Source organism: Panthera leo, chromosome B4 (genome assembly GCF_018350215.1).
Source record: "Panthera leo isolate Ple1 chromosome B4, P.leo_Ple1_pat1.1, whole genome shotgun sequence".
In the NCBI taxonomy this organism is placed as follows: domain Eukaryota; kingdom Metazoa; phylum Chordata; class Mammalia; order Carnivora; family Felidae; genus Panthera; species Panthera leo.
Genome location: NC_056685.1, coordinates 67,015,630 through 67,041,340, shown reverse-complemented (window position 1 = coordinate 67,041,340; position 25,711 = coordinate 67,015,630). Strand labels below are relative to the sequence as shown.

Below are 25,711 nucleotides of genomic sequence, written 5' to 3'. Positions count from 1 at the left end.
CAGGTCATGATCTCATGGTTTGTGGGTTCGAGCCCCTCCATCAGGCTCTGTGCTGACAGCTCAGAACCTGGAGCCTGCTTCAGGTTCTGTGTCTCCTTTTCTCTCTTGCCCTCCCTCGCTCACATTCCGTCTCTCTCTCAAAAATAAACATTAAAAAATTTAAAATATTAATAAATAAACTGTAGCTCCCCTGGGCATTTTAAGTATCTCACCACATACACACAAAAAGGTAACTATGTGAGGTGGTAGATGTGTTAATTAACTTGATTGTGGGAATCATTCACAATGTATTTTTTTTCATTGTTGAAAGAGTATACTTTCAACATGCATCTTCATTGTTTCTCTTTTTTTGCACTAGTTACAAAAAAATAATGTTTATTTTTTGACAGAGACAGAGTGTGAGTGGGGCAGGGGCAGAGAGAAAGGGAGACAGAATTCAAAGCAGGCTCCAGACTCCAAGCTGTCAGCCCAGAGCCCAACGTGGGGCTTAAACTCACAAACTGAAATCACAACCTGGGCTGAAGTCAGACACTCAAACTACTGAGCCACCCAGGTGCCCCTACACTCATTAATTTAAATGAAAATATCAAATAACATTCATGCTGGAATGACAGCTGTTTATTAATTGCAACCGTAGCTAGTTGGCTACTGAAACAAAGATATAACAAAATCAACAAAAGCATTCTGAGGGGCGCCTGAGTGGCTCAGATAGTTGAGCACCCGACTTGATTTCGGCTCAGGTCATGGTCTCATGGTTCATGAGATCAAACCCCTCACTGGGCTCTACACTGAGAGCACCAATCCAGTTTGGGATTCTCTCTCTCCCTCTCTCTCTGGCGCTCTACTTGCACGCTCTCTCTCCCTCAAATACATAAACATTAAAAAAGAAAAAAAACAAAAGAGGGGTGCCTGGGTGGCTCAGTCAGTTAAGCGTCTGACTTCAGCTCAGGTCCTGATCTCACAGTTTGTGAGTTCAAGTCCCGCATCAGGCTGTATACTGACAGCTCAGAGCCTGCAGCCTGCTTCAGATTCTGTGTCTCCCTCTCTCTGTCCTTCCCTTGCTCGTGCTCTCTCTGCCACTCAAAAATAAATAAACATTAAAAAAAAGAAAAAAAAAGAAGAAAAAAAATTGTGTGAGAATTAGCTATACACAATGTATATGAATATTAAATCATGTTGTATACCCTAAATATATACAACTTTTAAAAATATTTATTTACTTATTTAATCTCTACGCCCAATGTGGGGTCTGAACTCATGATCCCAAGATCAAGAGTCAAATGCTCTACCAACTGAGTCAGCCAGGTGCTCCAATACATACAATTTTTGTTTGCCAATTATACCTCAATAAAACCAGAAAAAAAAAAAAAAGTATCTCTCCTTTGACTCAGCAATCCCATTCCTAGAAATTACCCTAAAAATATACCTCCACAACTCAGCAACATATGCACAGAGTTTTTCATTGCAACATTATTTGTAAGAACAAGATCCTGGAAACAACCCAAACATCCATCAACAGGCATTAGCTGAACAAACTATAATCCATCCATATTATGGATTACCATATGGTCATAAATAAAGGATGAAAAAATGTCTAATATTACCATGGAGAACACTTCAGGATGTTTTATTAAATAAATTAATCTATTCAATTAATTTATGAAATATCCTATGTTAAATAAAAAATCTACTATTACATTTAAAGTGAGAAAGGCAAGAACTAAGTTTCATGTGTATATGTGTGTTTATAAATTTTTAGGCTTTATTTTGGGGAAAAAAACCTGGAATGATAAAACGTAAACCAACAAAAAGCAGCTACTCATTTGATGCAGAAGGAAATAGGGCAGCAAAGATAAGGATTGCAACCAAACTAATGTGTTACATATTCTAAAGATTAAATTAATTCCAAAAGAAAAAAGTCCATAAAGATTTCTAGGTATCCTAGTAGACCTAGATATCCTGAAGAATCATTCTATCACAGAATATATAAAAAGTGCTAGAAACTTTTATCAATAAAAAGACAGCATAGAATAAAAAGACCACTCAAATCTGAAGTATTTGCTATACACAGTTAATATCTAGGGATATACACATATAGGTATATAAAAGACACATCCCATAAAGAAAGCCCAACTTAAAAGAAACACAGGCAACAAACATGAAAGGCATTTCACAGATGAAACATGGATGGCCAATCGACCTAATTAATAGAGAAATATAAATTAAAAATACAATGCAATACCAGATTGCCAACAATGAGGTACCAGACCCAGTGTTACAATATTTAACAACTAAGACTCCTACCTCTCACTAGTTGAAGTTTAAAATGGCACAATACTTTGGAAAACATTCTGCATTACCTGGATGAGGTGAAGATGTTCATACCATACGACTACTCAGTTCTGCTTGTAAAACTATATCACAGAGGAATTTTTATACACATGAGTCAGAAGAAATGTCAAGAATTGCCAAAGCAACACTGCTTATCATATCAAAATATTCAAGACAACCTAAATAATCACAGCCAGAGGATGTATAAATAAGCTGTGGTACATTCCCAAAATAGTCGTAAACGATATAGTAGTAAACAAATAATGAAATGTACCAGAGTCAAAAGTATCAAAGTGAACAAACCTCAAAATACATTAGTGGGTGAACAACAACATCAGAAAAATATGTAGAGTTGGCCTCAATTTGTAAAAAGTCCAAAACTAAGCAATGGAAAAGTCTATGTGTGATATCACAAAAAATAAATTCAGGATAATAGTTACCTCTAGGGGGCAGGATAGGAAATGCAATTGAGAAGACCTTCAAAAGTTCTGATTATACATTTCTTAAGCTACAAAGTACATATACGGGTATCAGTTTCATTATTCATTAAACTGTACATATATATTATATATACTCATGTATAATATATACAATAAAAATAAGTGTAATACTAGTATATTCTAACATATCTATGAAATATTTGGTGGCATAAATCTGAAAAAAAAACATTTAAAACTTAACTGATTTTCATTTAAATGTTAGTTCATTTTAAAGAATAAAATTCACTTGATAGTTATACTTACAGATTTTCTTAGATGTTGGCCTGTCTTTTAAAGAACAAGTTCCTACTTCTTCCATCGGAATCTAGAAGAGAAACAAAATTTTAACAACTCCCAAGTATAAACAGTAATACCCCCTCATATCTCCCTCTTAATCCCACCAATTCATCTTACAGTACTTTTCCTTCACATTAATTCAACAGATTATTTTAATACTACAAAGAAAAATTTGCCTGTGATGAATAATAAAGTAAACAGAATTTAATAGGTTTTGAAACAGTAAGCAACAGAATAGACACTTGCTAAGAAACTTATGAAAAGTCTTGAAGTAATCATAGTAAATGCAGTTCAAAAGAGACAAATATATGAATGTAATTTGGAGATTTATTGTTATTCTCTAAATTTAAGTTGGATATCAATTTATTTATTTTCAGGTTTCTTAAATAATAAAGGCTCTCAGAAGTATATATTTTTGTATAGAACAAACCACTGATTTTGATTTTCATCAATTTCTATGTAATTTCTTATTTTCACTTTTTTTTTCTTTTAGTCTTTTTCTCACTAAAAACCAGAATGTTTCTTAATTTCCAAGAAAGTACGGGAGGTTAAGCATCTTCTGTTGTTGTTTTTGTTGTTGATTTCTAACTTAATGAATTATTAGAAAATGTGACTATGAATCTCTCCTTAGACAAATCTCTTAAACTTTCTTTAAGGCTCACTACATGAATTATATTTGCAAGTGTATCATGGACTTACAAAAAAATATACATTCTCTGTTGGTAGGATAAAGTGTTTTAAGTAAGATAAAGGAGATTGGATAAAGGAGAAAGCTGCTTACCAAATTGTTTCCCTCTTCTCTTAGGCACAGAGCTAGAGTACATTTCCTAGCCTCCTTTGAAGTCTGTTTGGACATGTGATTTGAATTCTGGTCATAAGCAAAAGTGGTATATGCCACTGCTACCCCTCACCCATAAAAATTTTCCCTAAAACCTCCCACTTCTCTTTCCCTTCTGCCATCTGATGTGAACATACATTTATAAACATGGAAACCGCCAGTTAATGACAGCAAAGTCCCCACCAGCTCAGGTTCCTGAATAACTTTATGCAGTAGAGCCTTTTCTCTAATCCCACTACTCAATCATTTAGAAAGTATTATATGTTCAACTCTCAAATAGCACGCAAGCCCCAGACTTGCACCACACACAAGCTGAGAAGGTTATATATACACCAAGGCAAGCACATAATACCAATAGCCACCTCAGATCTGTTTACAGAGGATAAATGACAGAAAAGATCATTCCAAAGAGAAAAAAACTAAATTGTTCAAAGAATTTCCCCCCATAATCCAGGCGAGCAAGACTTCACAATGCCTGCCAAGCTGGATTTCATAATTGGTATGGATCAGTAACTCAGTATTGCCTCTTCTTCTGTTTTAGAATGAATTTTCTATTGCATTTATACTGTCTTTACTCTGACACTATATATTTTATGTATATCTTCTGCTATCTTTTTATTTTCAAACTTTTATTATATTCTACATGTTTCTCTCTCCAATTTAATATTCTTTGAATCTTGATTTTTAAGAAATCAGCTTCTTGGGGCACCTGGATGGCTCAGTTGGTTAAGCATTTTTTCTCCACTTCATCAGGTTTCCTGGTGTGACATGGCAAATTCTGTGAATTCTGAAATTCTTCCATGTGTCTCCATCTCTCAAGTGATTACCTTCCTATTTTTAACAGTCATATTTAAACCTTACTCCTTTATTTAAAAGAAAAATTATTATGTGTTATTTTGAGAGAGAGAGAGACAGAGTGCGAGTGGGGGAGGGGCAGAGAGAGAGGGAGACACAGAATCTGAAGCAAGGCTCCAGGCTCTGAGCTATCAGCACAGAGCCCTGACATGGGGCTAGAACCCATGAGTGTGAGATCATGACCTGAGTCGAAGTTGGATATTCAACCGACTGAGCCACTCAGACACCCCAAACCTTACTCCTTTAGAATTGGTACTAGTTCAAGGTGGCAATGGAGAAGAATGCTTAACTCACCTCCTCCCACAAACACACCAAATCTACAGCTACATACAGAACAATTTCCTCTGAAAAAAACCCAAAAACTAGTTAAAAGACTCCTTCACAATGGGTGAATGTGAAAAAATCCACATGGAAACAAGTTGTGGGGTCCTGGCTGACTCAGTCACCAGAGCGTGTGACTCTTGATCTCAGGGTCATAAATTTGAGCCCCATGCTGGGTGGACAGAGTATTAAAACAAACAAACAAACAAACAAACAAACAAAAAAACTAAAAAAAACAAAACAAAACAAAAACTTAAAAAAAAAAGTTGGAGAGGCTGAGGCACAATTTCACCACAAATCCTGTCATGGGCTGATAGCAACCCACAATTCAGAGGGAACCCACAACTCTAAAATTCTCCCTGAAGAGCAAGTGCTTTGAACCCTACAACTAATACCTTACCTTTTAAGACCTGCACCTGACAGACAACAACAACAAAACATCAAGTTCTGTATGCCAATGGGACTTGTGTCTATGAGAATAACAAGGCTATGGAAAACTGAGCAACAGTTCTTAAGGGGCTCACACAGGCTCCCTGTAGCTACAACTCAGGGTCTAGAAATGAGGCAGCCCACTGAAGTACCCAAGTGTTTTGCAAAAGAAGCCTATGATCATTATATCTGCAGCCTGGGGCTTCTAATTAAACTCACATTAAAGGACCAACTTTAATCCTTTCCAGAGACATCAGAGACTGGGTGCTATCTTTGTGCTCACCCTCTGACCCACTCCAGGTAACTAGTATCTCCCAATAAGGAGACCGTGCACATGTCTGGTGCCCTGGGTTTTGTGGCTGCTGCCCAGGGGACACCCTTGATTACTTAGCTCTGGCAGGCAACAGGTTCCAGGCTCAGACCTTGCATTTGTAGGTCCCATAGGACTGTAACAAACAGAAAAAGAGTTCTGAAACAGCTACCCCGGCGGGGGACAGGAGTGAGAGAAAGCAGAATGAAATGCAACCCCAATCTTTCTATGAAAGAGGCTTATCTAATTATCTTAAATCTTCAGCCTGAGGGGCAGGATTCTAAGTAACACACATTTACAGGCCTACTGAAATACTCTCCCAAGACTGCAGAGCTCAGCAGGAACCACCTTCACACTCTCCTTCTGCCATTTTCCAGGCTGCAGGTACTGCCGGAAAACAATGCCAATGCACACGTAGAGCCCCAGTTTTTGCAGCTGCTGCCCAGGGGATGTCCTTTGATCATCAGCTCTGGTAACCCCCAGAGCTCTCGTAGGTCCCACAGGACTGTAACAAAGAGTTCTTAACCAGCTACCTATCCAGGGACTAATGATGAGGCAGACCAAAACACCTATTCTTTCTGTGGAAGAGGCCTATTAGCTTATATTAACACCTGTAACCAGAGGGGCAAGCTTGTAATTAAACACACATCTAGGGGCCACCTGCAATCATCTCCAGATACCATAGAGGCCAGCAGGTACCATCTTCACACTCTCCCTCTGCCATGCCCCACATTGCTGGTGTCACCAAGAAAGGAACTTGTATAAACACCCAGCATCCTGGCTTTTGTGGCTGCTGCCCAGAGGACACATCCTTTGATAGGCTGGCTCTGCTGGAGAGCAGGGTTTAGGTTCACAGATCCAACAGGATTACAGCAAACAGAGAAACACTTCCTAACTGGCTATCACATCAGGGCTCAGAGCAGAGGGAACAGACAGATGCTCACCTCCAAGTCTTACCATCAAAGAGGTAAATTTGCATACTTTAAAAAATCCCACCTGAGGGTGTGGCTTCCAATCAAACAACCTGGTTACTGACTGAGATCCTTCCCAGTGGGACACTGGCAGGTTTTGGCATACACTCAACTACTGGGAGCTACTAAAAATAAAGCAGACTACTTGGAAAATCACAAAGGTTTGAGAGACAACAAAGAGATAGGGCAGGATTGAAACAGATTTTATTTCGCAATCAAGGCCCTACCTTCGAGACTAGAAGTGTCTGTTTTATCTAACACACAGAAACCAACAAAGTCAAAGCATTTGAAGACACAGAACAGCATGTTCTAAACAAAAGAAAAAAAAAAAAAAACTTCAGAAAAACCCATCAGTGAAATGAAGATAAGTGATTTATCTGGTAAGAGTTCAAAATAACAATCATAAAAATGCTCTCCCTGAGGTCAGAAGCACAATGCAAGAACTAAGAATTTCAATAAAGAAATAGAAAATATAAGAAATTACCGAACAGAAATCACAGAGCTAAGGAATACAATAACTGAAAAATGTAATAAAAGGAATAGAAAACTTGATGAAGCCAAAGGATAAGGAATTCAAAGACAGGTCAGTGGAATTTATCAAATCAGAGAAGCAACAACAAAAAGGAATTAAAAAAGTGTAAATAGTATAAGGGATTTGGGAACAATATAAAATAAACCAATATTTATATAATAGGAGCTCCAAAAGAAAAATAAGGACACAGGGACAGAAAACTTATTTGAAGAAATTATGGCCATCAACTTCCCTAACTTGGGGAATGAAACAGACATCCAGAGCCAGGAAGAACTTGGAGTTCCAAATAAGCTGAACCCAAAGAGACCCACATCAAGATACATAATTAAGTGATCAAAGATAAAGACAAGAAGAGAATTTTAAAAGCAGCAAAAGAAAAACAACTTGTTACATACAGGAAAACCCCATAAAACCATCATCAGACTTTTCAGGAGAAACTCTGCAGGCCAGAAGGGAGAGGCACAATATATTCAAAGAAAAAAACTATCAACCAAGAATATTCTACCCAGTAAAGGTGTCCTTCAGAATAGAAGGAGAGATAAGCAAAAGCTAAAGGAGTTCATCTCCACTAGACTTGGCTTTATAAAAAATGTTAAAGGGATTTCCTTAAGCTGAAATAAAAGTTATCAATTAATAACAGGAAAACATATGAAGGTATAAATTTTACTAGTAAAGGTAAAAATATATTAAATTTCAAAAAATATTGTAAAGGCTAATATTGAAAAGTTAATAAAGCTAGTATGAAGGTTAAAGACAAAAGTAGTAAAAACAACAACTATGATAATTTGTTAATAAATACATAAGATGAAAAGAAGTTGTGACATCAAAAACATAAAATGTTGGGGGGTTAGTAAAACTGTAGAGCTTAAAAATGCATTTGAACTTAAGTTTTTATCAGCTTAAAATGGACCATTATCAGAAGTTGTTTTATATAACCCTCATGGTAACCACAAAGCAAAAGCCTATAGTAAATAAACAAGACATGAAAAGAAAAGAAACTAAGCATAACACAATGGAAAAATCATTAAATTACAAAGGAACAGAGCAAGAGAAGAAACAAAGGAATTATAAACCAACCAAAACATGAGTAAAATGGCAATAAACCCATGTCTATCAATAATGACAAATATAAATGGACTAAATTTCTCCAATCAAAAGAGACAGAGTGACCAAGTGGATTTAAAAAAAAAAAAAAAAAAAAAAAAAGACCCATGTATATGCTGCCTTTGAGAGACTCATTTCACACATAAGGACACACACACATACTGAAAGTGAAATGATGGAAAAAAGACATTTCATGAAAATGGAAACCAAAAGAAAACTGGAATAGATACACATATATCAGACAAAATAGACTTTAAAACAAGACTATTGTAAGAGGCAAAGAGGGTCATAGTATAATGAAACAGTGTGAATCCAAGAAGAAAATACAACTTTTGAAAATATGTATGTACCCAACATAGGAGTAGCTAAATATATAATTGTAGGGGACTTTAATACCCCATGTTCATCAACTGACAGATCCTCCAGACAGAAAATCAATAAGGAAACACTGGCCTTAAATGACACTTTACATCAGATGTACTAAACAGACATATACAAAGCATTTCATCCAAAAACAATAGTGTACACATTATTTTCAAGCACATACTAAATATTTTCCATGACAGACTGTATATTAGGCCACACAACAAGTCTTATTAAGTTTACTAAGATTGAAACCACATCAAGCATGTTTTGAAACTGTAATGATATGAAAATTTACAAGGAGGAAACTGGGAAATTGACAAATACATGGAGATTAGACAACATGCTCCTAAACAACCAATGGATGAAAAAATAATTTAAAAAATTTTAAATATCTTGACACAAATAAAAATGGAAATACAAAATACCAAAACTTTTGGGATGCAGCAAAAACAGATCTAAGTGGGAAGTTTGTGGTGATAAACACCTACCTTAAGAAACAAGAAAGATCTCAAACAACCTAACTTTATATCTCAGGGAACTAACAAACTGAACCTACAGTTAGTAGAAGAAAGTAAATAACAAAGATCAGAGTAGAAATAAATGAATTAGAAACTAAAAAGACAATACAAAAGATTAATGAAACTGAGAGTTGGTTGTTTGAAAAGATTAAAAAAAAAAAAAAACAAAACAAACGATGAACTGTTCAGCCAGACTCAACAGGGGAAAAAAGAGAAAGGACTCAAAATCAGAAATTAAAGAGATGTTACAACTGATAACAGAGAAACACAAAAGATCATAAGAGACTACTACAAACAATGATAAATCAACAAACTGAATGACCCAGAAGAAATTAATAAAATTCCTAAAAGATGCAACCTACCAAAATTGATTCATTAAGAAATCGAAAATATGAATAGCACCAGTTACTAGTAAAGAGAATGAATCAGTAATCAAAAACTTCCCAATAAGCAAAAGTCCAGGACTAATGGCTTCACTGGTGAATTCTATCAAACTAACAAACTTTTAAAAAATTACTACAAATCCTTCTTAAAAATCTTCAAAAAAAAAAAAAAAAATAGAGAAAGGAACACTTCCAAACTCAATGTATGAGTATTACCTGATACCAAAAACAGAAAAGAACACAAGTAAAGAAATTACAGCACACTATCCCTAATGCAACATATATTTAAAAATCCTGAAAAATATTAGCAAACTGAATTTAACAATACATTAAAAGGATTATACACAATGATCAAGTGAGATTCATTCCAGGAATGTAAAGATGGTTCAACACTAAAGTATAAAAATCATATGATCATTTCAAAAGATGCAGAAAAAGTATTTGTCAATATTTGACACTCATTCATGATTAAAACTCGCAACAAATGAGTATAGAAGGAACACACCTCAACAGAATAAAAGCCATATATGTTAAACCTGTAGCTAACATCCTACTCAACAGTGCTTAAGTTTTTCCTCCATGATCAGGAACAACACAAGGATGTCTACACTCACCACTTTTATTCAACATAACACTAAAAGTCCTAGTTAGAGCAATCAGGCAAGAAAAATAAATAAAATGTATACAAAACAGAAAAGAACAATTAAAATTATCTTCGTTTGCAGATAAAAGGATACTACATATAGAACACACTAAACATTCCACCAAGAAACTGTTAGAAATAATAAATTTAGTAAAGTTGCAGGATACATAACATATAAAATCAACTTCATTTCTCTACACTAATAATGAACTATCAGAATGAGAAATTAAAGAAACGATCCCATTTACAACTGCATCAAAAAGGATAACATACCTAAAAATATATTTAATCACAGAGGTGAAAGATCTGTACACAGAAAACTGTAAGACATTGGTGAACAGAAGACACACTGAAAAAAAGAAAGAAAAGACACAAAGATAATCCATGTTCACGATTGTAAGAATTTATCTTGTTAAAATACCCATACTACCCAAAGCAGATCCAATGCAATCTCTACCAAAATTCCAAGGTACTTTTCATAGAAGTAGAACAAATAATTCTAAAAGATGTAAGGAACCACAAAAGATCCTAAATAACCAAAGCTTGAGGAAAAGAACAAAGCTAGAAGCATCACACTTCCTAATTTCAAACACTATTAAAAAGCTATGGTAATCAACACAGTATGGTACTGGCATAAAATAGGCATAGACCCAGAGAACATAAGAGAAATCAGAGAAGTAAATACATATATAATGGCCAACTAATTTACAACAAAGGAGCCAAGAATGTACTGTAGGGAAAGGACAGTCTCTTCAATAAATGGTGCTGGAAAACTGGATAGCTAAATGCAAAAGAATGAAAATGGACTCCTATATTACACCATACACAAAAATTAACTCAAAATGGAATAAAGACTTGAACATAAGGCCTGAAACCATAAAGTTGCTAGAAGAAAACCTAGGAGATAAGTTCCTTGACATTGATCTTGGCAATGATTTTTTGGATTTGACACCAAAAACAAAGGTAATTAAAGCAAAACTAAACAAGTGAGGCTACATCAAACTAAAAAAAACTTCTGCACAGCAAAGGAAACCAAAAACAAAATGAAAAGGCAACCTACAGAATGGAAGAAAATATTTGTAAACCATTTATCTAATAAGGGGTTAATATCCAAAATATGTAAATAACTCCTAAATCTCAAAAAAAAAAAACAACAACAAAAAAACAATCTAATTAAACAATAGGCAGAGGAACTGAACAGACTTTTTTCCAAAGATGACCTACAGATGGCCAACAGGTACATGAAAAGGGTGCTCAATACCATGAATCATCAAGAAAACGCAAATCAAAACCACAATGAGACAGCACCTAACACTTGTTAAAATGGCTAATACCAAAAAAACAAGAACTAACAAGTATTGGCAAGGATGTGGAGAAAAGGAAGCCTTGTGTACTGTTGGTGGGAATGTAGATTAGTCAGCTGCTATGTCAGACAGTATAGAGCATCCTCAAAAAAGAAAAACAGAACTACCATGGGATCCAGCAAATCCACTTCTAGTAATTTTTCTAAAGGAAATGTAAACACTAACTCAGAGTGATTGTCCTCACTCCCTTGCTCATTGCCATTATTTACCATAGCTAAGACATGCAAATGAACTAAGTGTCCATAGATGTTTGAATGGATAAAGAAGATGTGGTATACATCTGCAAAGGAGTATTATTCAGCCATATTAAAGAAGAAAATCCTGCCATTTGCAACAGGGATGGAACTTGAGGGTATCATGAAGAATGAAATAAGTTAGAGAAAAACTAATACCATATGGTCTCACTTATAACGTGCAATGTGAAAAAAAATTAAAATACAAACTCAAAGAGAGGGGCCTGGGGCTGCTCTTTGGTTACGTATCTGACTCTTGATCTCAGCTCAGGTCTTGATCTCAGGGTTATGAGTTCAAGCCCCATGTTGGTCTCCACACTGAGCATGGAGCCTAATTAAAAAACAAAACAAAGTATAGATTCAGAGAACAGACTGGTGGTTTCAGAGGTGGGACTGGGTATGGGCAAAAAGGATGGATGAAGGCTGTCAAAAGATACAATTTCCACTTATAAAATAAATAAGCCCTGGGGATGTAATGTACAACCTGGTGATTATAATTAGTAAAACTATATAGTACATTTAAAAGTTGCTAAGACATCTTAAAAGTTCTCATAAGAAAAAACAATTTTTTAAAAAATGTTTATTTATTTTGGAGAGAGGGCTGGAGGGGGAGAGAGAGAGAGAGAGAGAGAGAGAGAGAGAGAGAGAGAGAGACAGAGAATCTGAAACAGGCACTGCACTGTTAGTGCAGACCCTGATGCGGGGCTTGGACTCATGAACTGTGAGATCATGACCTGAGCGGAAGCCAGAAGTTTAACCAACTGAACCACCCTGGTGCCCCAGAAAAAAACAAAATTTTTACTGTGGTATGGTAATGGATGTTAACTAGACTTATTTTGGTGATCATTTCACATTTTATACATCAAATCATGATGTATACCTGAAACTAACAAATCATTATATGTAATTAAATCTTAATTTAAAAATTATTTTTATACTCCTCCAAGACCCTGTTCTCTCCTATTCCCTTCCACATCCAACAAAAGGATCTTGGGAACACCACTTCTTCTCCATTCCCTACAATCTGCCATCCAAGATGGATTTTTGTTTGCTTCTCTGTCTTAATTCTGCCTCAGTAGGAACTAACTGTTTTGATTTTACCCAGCCAGTGGGAAGGCACAGCCCTGCCTTTCTTCTGCGCCTACTCCTTCCTTCTTCCTTTCCTGTGCTGACTCCTGCCTTGGTCGCTCTTGTAGAATTTAAGATTTTAGCCAAAGTTTCACTACACCTTTAGTAGTGACTGTCCATTAGTCACAAATTATAAGCCCCATGTCTAGTCTATCTAAAGACCTCCTTATAGTACTTGATTCCCTGCAGGCTCTACCCTAATGGGCTTATTTTCTTTTCCAACTTGCTCTAGCCACATTTAACCTGTCATAGATATAGTCAAAAAGAGGTTTTTTGTTTTTTGTAAGTATTTTAACCTGCTGATAATTCCTTCTTTGAGCGAATATATATTATTCTTTTTTTAATGTTTATTTATTTTGAGAGAGAAATAGAGAGAGAGAGGCAGAGAGAGAGAGAGAGACAAAACCTGAAGCAGGTTCCAGGCTCTGAGCTGTCAGCACAGAGCCCAGCGCAGGGCTCGAACTCATGAAGTGTGGGATCATGACCTGAGCCAAAGCCGGATACTCATCTGACTGACACACCCAGGTGCCCACAATTATTTCATTCTTATTTAATAATCTAAAATGAGTTTTTCAGGTCAGCAATTTTCTTCCAACTAGTGATTTAGAAACTCAGTCCCTCCCATCTTGTGGCTGCAAACATCCCTTAGGGCTTCACTACCATGTAGCTATCACATGAGGGGTAACATGGAGAAAGAATCCCCTCCTTTTACAGTGCATGAAAATGATGCACATCACTGCTGATAACATTCTGTTTTGAGATCTCGCCACATGGCCAAATTTAGTTGAATGGAAGATTAGAAAATGTGCTCCTTGGGGCTTCTGGGTGGCTCAGCTGGCTAAGCATCTGACTTTGGCTCATGTCATGATCTCACAGTTTGTGGGTTCAAGCCCCATGTCAGGCTCTGTACTGACAGCTCAGAGCCTGGAGCCTGCTTCAGATTCTGTCTCCCCTCTCTCTCTGCCTCTCCCTTGTTCATGCTCTCTCTAAAAAATAAACAAATATTAAAAAAAATTAAAGAAAATGTGTTCCTTGACCGGGTAGCCCTTTCACAGTAACAGCTCTATTCTGTAAAAGAGGGCACATAAAATTTGATGGAGAGTTAACCTTTTCTGCAACCATCTCCCATGTTTTCAGTCTTGGTGGCATCATCCCATCAACCTTTACCCAAATCATAAATACAGGACTTCAGTTTTTCCCTTTTCACTTAACTAATCACCAAGCTCTATCAAAACTAGACCTTCTAAATCTTTGTGATAGCTCTTGTTTCCATCCTCACTGCCACTCCTCAAGTTTTTAATACTCTGATGTTTGTAATATTCCTCTGCTAAAAAATTTTTAGTGGCTGTTTGATGATAGGGAATTAAATTGTTATACGTCCTACAAAGTCTTTTATGACCTGGCCCTTTATAATGCCCAGCGTTATCTCCTGCCATTCCTCCACCTTATAATTTATGCTACAGTAGAAGCAATAACAGTAAGTAGAATGAAACAACTTACTTACAGTTTCTTTTTTATTTTTCTTTTAACGTTTATTCATTTTTTCAGAGACAGAGACACAGCGTGAGTGGGGGAGGGGCAGAGAAAGAGACACAGAATCCAAAGCAGGCTCCAGGCTCTGAACTGTCAGCACAGAGCCCGACACGGGGCTGGAACTCACAGACTGTGATATCATGACCTGGGCCAAAGTCAGATGCTTAACTGACTGAGCCACCCAGGCACCCCCTTACTTACAGTTTCTAAAACAACCTATATTCCCTCACCTCTTAGTTTCTATCTAAATTGTTCCTTCTTCATAGGATAAAGGCAGTTTGTCCATTTGGTAAACTTACACCCAAATCAAAAATGTTCTCCTCTATCACATCTTCCTCTGACTGACCATGAAACTTAGAACTGTCATCTTTATTTTTTATTATTGAAGTATAACTGACATAAAAGATTATATTAGTTGTAGGTGTATAACACACTGATTTGACAATCCTATATATTACTCAATGTTCACCATAAGTGTAGTTACCAACTATCATCATACATTATTACAATATGATTGACTACATTCCCTATACTGTACTTTTCATTTCTGTGACTTATTTTTTTTTTAAGTGGAAGGTTTTACCCCTTAATCCTCTTCACCTATTTCGCCGATCCCTCATTAGCCTCCCCACTGGCAAATACCAGTTTGTTCCCTATATTTAAAAGTCCAGGTTTTTTGTTCATTTTTTTTATTCCACATATAAGTAAAATAATATGGTATGTCTTTCTCTGATTTATTTCACTTAGCATAATAATACTCTGTAGGTCCATTCATGTCACAGATGGCAAGATCTCATTCTTTTTTGTGGCTGAGTAATATTCCACTGTGTGTGTGTGTGTGTGTGTGTGTGTGTGTGTCCCTACACACACACACACACACACACACACACACACACACACACACACACGTACCACAATTTCTTATTCATTCATCTACTGATGGACATTTGGGTTGTTTCCAAATCTTGGCTACAATAAACAATGGGGCGCATATATCTTTTCAAATTAGTGTTTTTGGTTTCTTTGGATAAATAACCCAGTATTTAGGACTGTATAGAGTTTTTATTTTTAATTGTTTAAGGAACTTCCATACAGTTTTACAAAGCAGCTTCACCAATTTACATTCCTACCAACACTGCAAGAGGGGTTTCCTTTTCTCCACATCCTTGCCAACACTTGTTATTTCTTATCTTTTTGATACTGGCCATTCTGACTGGTGTGAAATCACATCTCATTGTGGTTCTGTTTTGCATTTCCCTAATGATTAATGATATTGAGCATCTTTTCATGTGTTTGTTAGGTATCTGTCTACTCTGGAGAAATGTCTGTTTAGGTCCTCTGCTCATTTTTAAATCAGATTGTTTACTTTCCTGGTGTTAAGCCGTATGAGTTCTTTATATATTTTGGATAATAACCCCTTATTGGATATACCATTTACAACTATCTTCTCCCATTAAGAAGGTTGCATTCTTGTTTTGTCAGTAGTTTCTTTTGCTGTACAAAAGCCTTTTATTTGGGTGTATTTTGGTTCATTTTTGCTTTTGTTTCCCTTGCCTAAGGAAACAAAACCAGAAATATGTTGCTAAGGTCAAGAAGAACAAAGCTGAAGGTATCACAATCCCAGATTTCAAGATATACTACAAAGCTACAGGACTCAAAACAGTATGGTACTGGCACAAAAACAGACACATAGATCAATGGAATAAGATAGAGAGCCCAGAAATAAACCCACATCTATATGGTCAATTAATGTACAATAAAGGAAGAAAGAGTAACAATGGGGGAAAGTCTTTCCAATAAACCAGATAGCTACATGCCAAAGAAGAAAACTGGGCCACTTTATGTATACCATAGATAAAAGTGAATTCAAAATGGATTAAAGATCTAAATGTGAGAACTGAAACCATAAAACTCCTTTAAAAAACTTAGAAGAAGTGTCTTTTACTAAGTTTCTACAAACCTTTGTAATTGGAGCAATATATCTAAATGTACTAGGTTCTTTTTTTCTGTTTCAGGCTAGCTACCATAGCTTCCCTAAGATAGGTTCCATGCCCTTTCCTCTCTGTACCTTTCAGTGTCTGGTGCATAAAAGAATGTAAGCTTCAGAAAACAAAAACTTTTTTTCACCACTGTTGCAACAGTGTCTAGCATATAGGAGACCCTCAATAAATTCTATTATATGAATACATATTATGTATTCAATGCATATTCATCAAAGAAAAAGAGAAAACAATTAGTATATGTGAAAATACAGAGTCAGGTAAGAGTCTGAATCCTGGTTTGAGTGTGTTACCTTGAACAATTTCTTTAATCTCTCTGAACTTGAGTCTCTTTTGCATTGAAGACCTTACAGGATCGGGCTCTTGGAGATTAGAAGTAAAGTACATAAAGCTCCTAGCACACAGCCTGGACTGTTGAAACAATCACACGCCCTTATTACCTTATTATTACCAGTGGTTATAACTTACATAACCAGTGCTTATAGATCTTTCAGTATTCTTAAACATATAACTATGCTGACCATAGGATACTGAAACCTGATGTTTTCATCTTGGAAAAAATTTTATAGGACTTATAAGAAGAATTTTTTAAGTATCTAGATTGGTTTATCTTAAAGCATGTTACACTTTTTTAAAAGGTGGTAATTTTACGTCTAAGCTATAATTTCCCCAAAGTGAAAAAAAATAAAACAAAGAAAAAGTATTAACCTAAAAAGAAATTTTTTGATAAAAACTAACTTTCAATCAAACTTCAAACCAAAGTAAACTGCCAACCAGTATTATTATATTATCACATAATACAACTGACTTAATTGGAAAAATAATGTAAGATGTACTTTACCTCACCAAATCCCAAGTCCCATGATGGATTAGAATGCAATCCTTCCAAAGAGATATTACCCCTAAGGATCATAAATAAGATGCTTTTAAAGCGTGCTTTAATCCTACTGAAAACCCTTGTTCTAAATTATTGTTCCCAATGTTGGTTTCAGATCAGAATTACAAGGGAAGCTTTTCAAAAAACAGATTCATAAGCTCCAGCCTAAAGAGCTTATTTATTATATGTGGATCAAACTTGGCATTTTTAATTCAAAAAAATCACCCCTTCAAGTTATGTGGACCTTTAGCCAGATTTGAGGACCATGTTCTAAATCGCTTTCATAAAGTACATTCAAAAATTCAAGGCCTACAATGTTTTTTATTCACACGTTTCTGAAAATTTGAGTATCTGTCAACAAAGTAGCTACTTTGTTGATTTTATTAAGTTGTGAATCTACATTTTAATTAATTTGTTGTGTCAATCCCATAAAAATAGCATTTATGTACTCTTTTTATAAATACATTTTAAATGTTTCCATAAGAAATACTTTCAGAATAAAAATATATGCTATATATTCATGCTATAGTTCATGATTTTCAATGACCAAAATCTGACTACATCATAATCACTACAAAAAAAGTTTGGGCTCTTCTGAAACTAGAACTTTTGTTTAATTACCTATAATAACAGTCCCACAAACTGTTAATATGCTTGCTTATGCTATTAATATTTGAATTCTATCACTCTCTTGTTCTGATTTTATACTAACCAAGCAATCTTCCCATAAAGAACTGCCAAAAGTTGGGAAATATGCTCACCATGCAAGGAAGCATTGCTATACATGTGACTCTTCTATTTCTTACTATAAATTAATAAACTGACACTATGGTGGGTATATAAGTTTCTTATATATACGTAAGTCAGTTTTCCCAAATCTAATTAATACTATCATTCCAGATATTTTTGCACTGCAAATATGAGCACCATACTCTCAAGTGGGGTGGTATTACCAAGATTCTGGTAAGTGGTAAGCCTTCCTTGAGGCTGGTCTACCCACTCTCAGACAGCTATTCGCCTACCTCATTTTGCATCAGGTCAAACCTTCAACATGCATTATACTAGATCCTGATTTGTATTCCCTGGATTTACCTAAAAACTTACATATAATTCACCGGATGTTTCTGGATTTCATTCTGTGGTGTCTTCTCTTGGCAATCACTTTCAAATTTTCCTTTAAAAATAAAAACATGCACTGAACCAAAACCTTAACATAGACCATCTCTGTTTTTTAATTTAAAGCTTATGACCCATACAGAGGGGAATTACTGATACAAAAAGTCATGTAATACAATGCTATTTTTAATTTCATAAGGCTTCCTAAACACACACACACACACACACACACACACACACACGCACACGAGGGCACGCATGCACGCGCGCACACACACACACACACCTAAAACTGAAAACAAAAAAACCCCAATAAATTATGTTTTTCATGTATGACACTCACCTTTATTTTCAGAGCTGGCTATACAACAATCCTTCTTAAAAGATATAGTAAAAGTATTTCTTTCATTATTGTTGTACTCTTTCTGATACTTCTTGTTTGGCTGACACCTCTCTGGATAATGTGTTTCATTAAAAGTCGAACAACTAAAAGTCAACTCTGGATCTGTAAAAATACTTCTAATGCATTGACCAGCTGAATGATTTTTATCAGAACTTGTGTTTGCGCAATTATCTCCCATACTGTCATAACCACACTTGTCAAAGGTTTTCTTTATCCTCTGTTGATCTGCGTTTAATAAATTGATCACATTTTCACTAATAAAAGAGTTACAATTCTCTGATATAAGGCTGGCTGTTGGCTGGTTCATGTCTTCAAGAAAATTTGAAACCTCTCTTCTATTTTCTCTCCAAATAGGTTGTACTGATTGTTTTTCAGTAATAAAGTCTGTTTGTCTTTGCTCATTCATGCTTCCACAATCTTCACCCATAACTCTAACAGGTCTTCCAGGAAGGAAATTCCTATTTCTTGGACTTTGGGATACATAAAAACATATTTAGAAAGAAAAAAAATAGGGCATTTTCATTTTGAAGCACTTAAATTCTTAGAGAACATATCAAGTAGCTACTAACAATTACTTAGACTATGTTTTAATTTTTTTTAATTAAAAAAATATTGCTTTGGGTGGAAATTTGTCTAATGTATTCTTCTAGTGCTTTAGTAAGTATAAAATTAATCTACACTTAGTTCAGTATTTCATCATGAAAAATTAGTATGGGTTCAATTTACTATTATATTAATAAAACAAAATATGCCCAACCTATATATAGTTTGTTTTCTGTAACAAGATCTAGTGAATAACCTAGACACTGTGCGTAGCTGCTGCTTCATTTAACCAGGGAAAGATATTTAAAGACTGTACAGAGAAAAGTTATCCTGTGTTAAAACATAAAATCAAATAATCATGGGAATATTAGAACAGGTTTTTTTTCAACCTAACAATTCTAAAGTTCTCAAGGCAGAAAAACATATATACAAGTGCGTATATAAGTAATCTAAGATATAAGATAAATTAGATGAAAAGGTAAGACTAGATAACTTTTAAGTTCCTTCTAATGAGGAAATCATAATTCTAACATGTCCAATTTGTATCAGATCAAAACTATCATAGAACACAATTAGAAATCAAGATATTCTGGATTTTGTTGCCATTGACTATCAACAAATTTACCTGGGATTGAGTTGTTGCAAAGATTGGAGGTAACAAAGAAATTTAGAAAAGATATATAGACTACCAAAACTCTGATTTCCATTTTTTAAGTTATTTATTAAATACTTAATGAGCATGTATGTCTGCTGTGTTTCCAGACACTATGCCATATGTTGTGGGCAGAGAGATAAAAGAGTTAAGTTTACTTTTAAGCAGTGAGAGATGTTTTACCCATGTATGTTCATAGATAACGATCCTACACTGTTTCACAATATAGGTCTCATTGATGTTTTGGACAGAATGATGCTATTATGTTATACCAAAAGACATAACCTATACTATGCAGTAATATACATCTTAACACCAGAGAAATTTTATTACTCTAAATAAAAAAAAAAGTAAAGGAAGGTTTATTTATGTGTATTAAACACATTTAATGTATTCCTACTATGTAGAAGGAGACAACACAGCTTATATTCTAGTTCAGGAAAATTATAAATACATAACCATTAGGGCACCAGGGTGAGTCAGTCAGCCAAGTGTCCGACTCTTGATTTTGGCTCAGGTCACCATCTCACAGTTTGTAAGATCAAGCCCCATGTTGGGCTCTGCACTGACAGCACAAAGCCAGCTTGGGATTCTCTCTCTCCCTCTCTCTCTGCCCCATCCCCTGCTCGTGCTCACTCTAAACAAACAAATAAATAAACAAATAAAAAAAAACTTTGGGGAAAAAAGGAAAATTCTTAAAATAATTAAATACTTAACCATCAATAAGTACAAAGGGTAAAAGAAATAAATAAAAAAGATAATTACAACAGTTATATAGATGCTACAAGATCACATGATAGAATAACTTGTGTTAGAAGTCCTGCATCAGATAGTTTGGTCAGGAAAGTCCCTAGTAAGGAAGTGATAAATAAGAGAAAGAAACAGAATGGCCAGACATGTGAAGAAAGGAGTAAGCATCATCAAGGGAATAGAATAAGCATAGATGTAAGACTGGCAGCACACTTAAGGAACAAAAAGAAAGGAATAAAGCTTGAATAGAATCAGTGAAAGAACACCTATGATATAAGGTTTTAAAAGAACCCAGAGTATACAAAACTTCACTTTTTTATTCAAGTATAATTAACATACAGTGTTATATTAGTTTCAGGTGTAAATTATGATTCAATAATTCTATGCATACTCAGTGCTTATCACAGTAAATATACTCTTAATCTTCACCTATTTCACTCATCCTCCCCACCCATCCCTCTCTGGTAACCACCAATTTGTTCTCTAAATTTAAGTGTCTGGTTTCTTGCCCCTTTTTTTATTTGTTTCTTAAATCCCATATGAGTGAAATCATATGGTTTTGTCCTTCTCTGATTGACCTGTTTCACTCAGCATTATACTATCTAAATCCACTCATGTTGCTGCAAATGGCAAGATTTCCTTCTTTTTTATGGCAGGTAACATTCCATTATGGATATTTACATACATCTTCTTTATCCAGTCATCTATGGATGGACACTTGGGTTGATTCCATAATTTACTATTGTAAATAATGCTGCAAGAAACATAGGGCCGCATATATCTTTTTGCATTAGTGTTTTAATTTTCCTTGGGTTAAGTACCCAGTGGTAGAATTACTGGATCATATGGATAGAGCTTTATTTGTTAAGAGAGCAATAAGAAACGCTGAAAGGTTCTACATACAAAAGTAAAACTGACTTGCATTTTGCCTTGAAAAATATGAGTTTCATTGTTAGCTGAATATAAATTTCAAAACTTCCAACTAGCCAGTATCAAGTAAGAGGAACTAGATTTCCCCTTTTAATTGACACAATTTAAAAAATTGGACAAAATACAGGACACAAAAGTTTTCAGACATCAACCATCTGGTAGAACAGGATAATGATCTTAGAGAGAGAGAGAGAGAGAGAGAGAGAGAGAGAGAGAGAAAACGCAGCAAATGAGGTGAACCCTAGGATTGCTCCTAGCTTACTGCCTAAAGAGTATAAAAGCCACAAAACGGGGGTGACTGGGTGGCTCAGTTGTTAAGCATCTGACTTTGGCTCAGGTCATGATCTCACAGTTTGTGAGTTCAAGTCCCACATTGGGTGAGCATGAGCCCCACTTGAGGTAAAACACAAGCTCCGGTGAGCCCCACTTCTCTCTCTCTCTCTCCCTCTGTGCCTCACTCACTTGCACCCTCTCTCTCTCAAGAAAAAAAAAAGCCACAAAATAAAAATAGACAACCCAGTCAGAGCTCACAGATTCCCTTTGTTGAAAAAACAGAGCTAGACGTTCAGAAAGCATACAGAGAATAGAGTTCACAGGGCAAAGTATCATGAAGGAAAGTGCTTCAAAGAAAGAACTTTGGAGATCTACAGAGAGTTCTCAAATCTCCAGCTGAGTACTGCAGCACATGCATAGGAAGTAATACCCAAGGCTGGGGTGTGGAAGGGGAATAAAACATCTAAAAGGAGAAGATGGAACAAGTCCAGGAACTCACACATAGATGGAAAATGTATTTCCATCAGCCAGAGTGGAAAACCTCATAATTCAAAAGGAATCAGAGTACTCAGAAGTGTACCTCAGCAGGGGGCAAAATTAACCATAGACTAAAGGCATATCTGGTCCCACTTAAAAAGTTAAAGCAAGCCTCGGGGCACCTAAGTGGCTCAGTGGGTTAAGTGCCTGACTCTTAATTTGGTCTCAGATCATGATCTCACAATTCATGAGATTGAGACCTGTGTCGGACTCTGAACTGACAACACAGCCTGCTTGGGATTCTCTCTCCCTCTCTCTCTGCCCCTCCCCTACTTGCTCGTGCGCTCTTGCTCTCTCAAAATAAATAAACATTTAAAAAAATAGTTTTTAAGATAAGCCTCAATAAGATCATACTATTTTCAAGTAGCTGAACTGTATCAAGAAGAAAGCTTACAATAATTTATACAGATACAAAAATTTCCAGACACCAGAAGGATGAAATTCATAATGTACATAATTCAAACAAAATTACCAGGAATAGAAAGAAACCAAAAGTTACAACCCATAATGAGAAGAAAAATCGATTAGAAATAGACCAAGAAATGACACAAATGATAGAATTTGTAGACAAGGACATTAAAATAAGTTATTATGACTATATTCCCTATTTTCAAGAAGAAAGAGGAAAGACTAGGCATGTTGAAATAAATGCATGGAAGATATAAAGAAAAATTAAATCAAACGTCTATAGAGATGAAAACTATACTGAACAGATTTGAGAAGATGAGACATCAAAGAATATACAATTAGTGAGTTTGAAGATAAAGCAATATAATCTATGTAAGGTGAAATAAAGGAAAAAATATTGAAAATATAAAAACAAAACATTAGCAAACTATGACACAACTTCAAGTGGGCTAACTTACATGAAATTTGTGTCCCAAAGACGAGAAAGAAATCAGAAAAAAAATATTTTAAAAGTTAATGGCTAAACTGTTTTCAAATTTGATAAAAATGGTAAGTTCACAGATTTAAGAAGCTCAACACAGCCCAAACACAAGAAATGGTAAGAAAATGAACATCCTAAGCAATGGATAAAATCCATAGTAGAAAGTCGATGGTAGAGAATACATGATGGAAAAATCTTAAAAACAGAAAAATTGTATACTGCATATACAGATATTAAAAATGACAGCACATTTCTTGTTGCAAAAATGCAAGTCAAAATACATCTTTCAAAAAGAATACAAGAGAGACAAATACACAAAAGATTAAAGAATTAATCACTAGCAGACCCTTCTAGAAGAAATATTAAAGGAAGTCTTTAGAAGGAAAATGTCACCAGATGGAAATCTAGATCTACACAAAATAATGAAGACCATCAAAAACAGTAAATTTGTACTTAAATATAAAAAACATGTTTTCTCATTTTTTAGCTCTTTTTACAGATAAGCAATAATACATTACTGTATCCGTAACATGTATGTAAGTAAAATATATGAATATAACTACACAAAGGCCAGAATGGAGAAATGGAAGCATACTATGTTATTATAGTATACTTGAAGTGGTAAAATTTTAAGATACTCTGTGATAAGTTAAAATACATACTATAAACTAAAGCAACCACTGAAAAACAAAACAAAACAGACATAACTAATAAGCCAAGAAAAAAAATAAATTAAGCCATTAAAAAAACCCACTCAAATTAAAAAAAGGTAGAAAAAGAGGAAAAATAAACAGATATGGGACAAATAAAAAATAATAAGAGAACCTACTGAAACCCTACCATATCAATAATCACAAAAAATGTAAACCACATTCTTGACCATAACGCAAGTCTCAACAAATGTGAAAGGATTCAAGTCATACAAAGGATGTTTCCTGCCCACAATGGAACTAATTTAGAAAGATAACAGGAATGCCTTAGGATGTCTAGGAATCAAACAACAAATTTCTAACTAACTCATAGACTGAAAAAGAAATCAAAAGAAAAATTAGGAAGATATTTAACTGAATGAAAATTAAAACAAAACATAGCAAAATTTGGAGAATACAGCAAAAGGACCAGTTAGTGGACAATTTACAGCACTAAAACACCTTTACTGGATAAGAAAAATGATCTCTGATGAATGACCTCAGCTTTCACCCTAGGTAAACATCTCTAAATAAGAATAATCTGGGGGTGGGGGGAGCAAAAAGATATATGCATTCCAATGTTCACTGCAGTATTATTTAGAATAGCCAAGATATGGAAACAACCTAGTGTCCATTGATGATAGATGAATGGATAAATAAGATGGGGAAAATATATATATATATATATATATATATATATATATATATATATATATATATATTTTTTTTATGTAATGAAATACTATTAGCTATAAAAAAGAATGAAATCTTGTCATTAACATGACAACATACATGGAACAGTAACAACATACATGGAACTTGAGGGTATTATGCTAAATCAAATAAGCCAGAGAAATAAAGAAAAATAACATAATTTTACTTATGTACCTAAAAAATAAAGAAAAAAAACAAACAAGCAAACAAAACAAAACTAATGGATACAAAGAACAGACTGGTGGTTGCCAGAGGGGAGGGAAGTTGGGGAGTGGGTGAAATGGGTCAAGTTGGTCAAGAGGTAAAAAGTCCAATTATAAAATAAGTCAGTCATGGGAATGTAATGGTGACTATAGCATGGTGACTATAGTCAATAATATTGTATTGCGTACTTGAAATTTGCTAAGAGTTAAATCTTAGAAATTCTCAACATAAGAATTTTGTAACTTTGTATCCTGACAGATGGTAACTATACTTATTGTGATTATTGTACAATGTATACAAATATTTAATTACACTGTACCTTAAACTACTATAATGTTACAGGCCAATTATACTTCAATTTAAAACAGGAAAAAGAAGGGAAAGACATAAATTATCTGTATTAGCAAGGAGAGAAAAGACATCACTACAAATGTTAAAAATTTTAAATACATAACAAGAGATTATTATTAATTTTCAGTCAATAAATTCTACAACATAG

General features: G+C 34.9%; 1 protein-coding gene across 2 annotated transcripts in view; it reads right to left on the bottom strand.

Moving 5' to 3' along the window:
* Nucleotides 1-25,711, bottom strand: part of CB4H12orf40 (chromosome B4 C12orf40 homolog) — a 57,005-nt gene that overhangs the window by 12,139 nt on the left and 19,155 nt on the right. The window contains exons 7-11 of one of the 2 annotated variants that reach the window (XM_042948458.1): nucleotides 18,972-19,501; nucleotides 18,617-18,686; nucleotides 17,477-17,537; nucleotides 16,929-17,046; nucleotides 3,075-3,135 (exon numbers count right to left, since the gene is read on the bottom strand). In XM_042948458.1, coding sequence (XP_042804392.1) covers nucleotides 3,083-3,135; nucleotides 16,929-17,046; nucleotides 17,477-17,537; nucleotides 18,617-18,686; nucleotides 18,972-19,501 — 832 coding nt within the window. In that variant the 3' untranslated portion in view covers nucleotides 3,075-3,082. The remainder of the gene's footprint in view (nucleotides 1-3,074; nucleotides 3,136-16,928; nucleotides 17,047-17,476; nucleotides 17,538-18,616; nucleotides 18,687-18,971; nucleotides 19,502-25,711) is intronic. The other variant, XM_042948457.1, reaches the window with a different exon arrangement.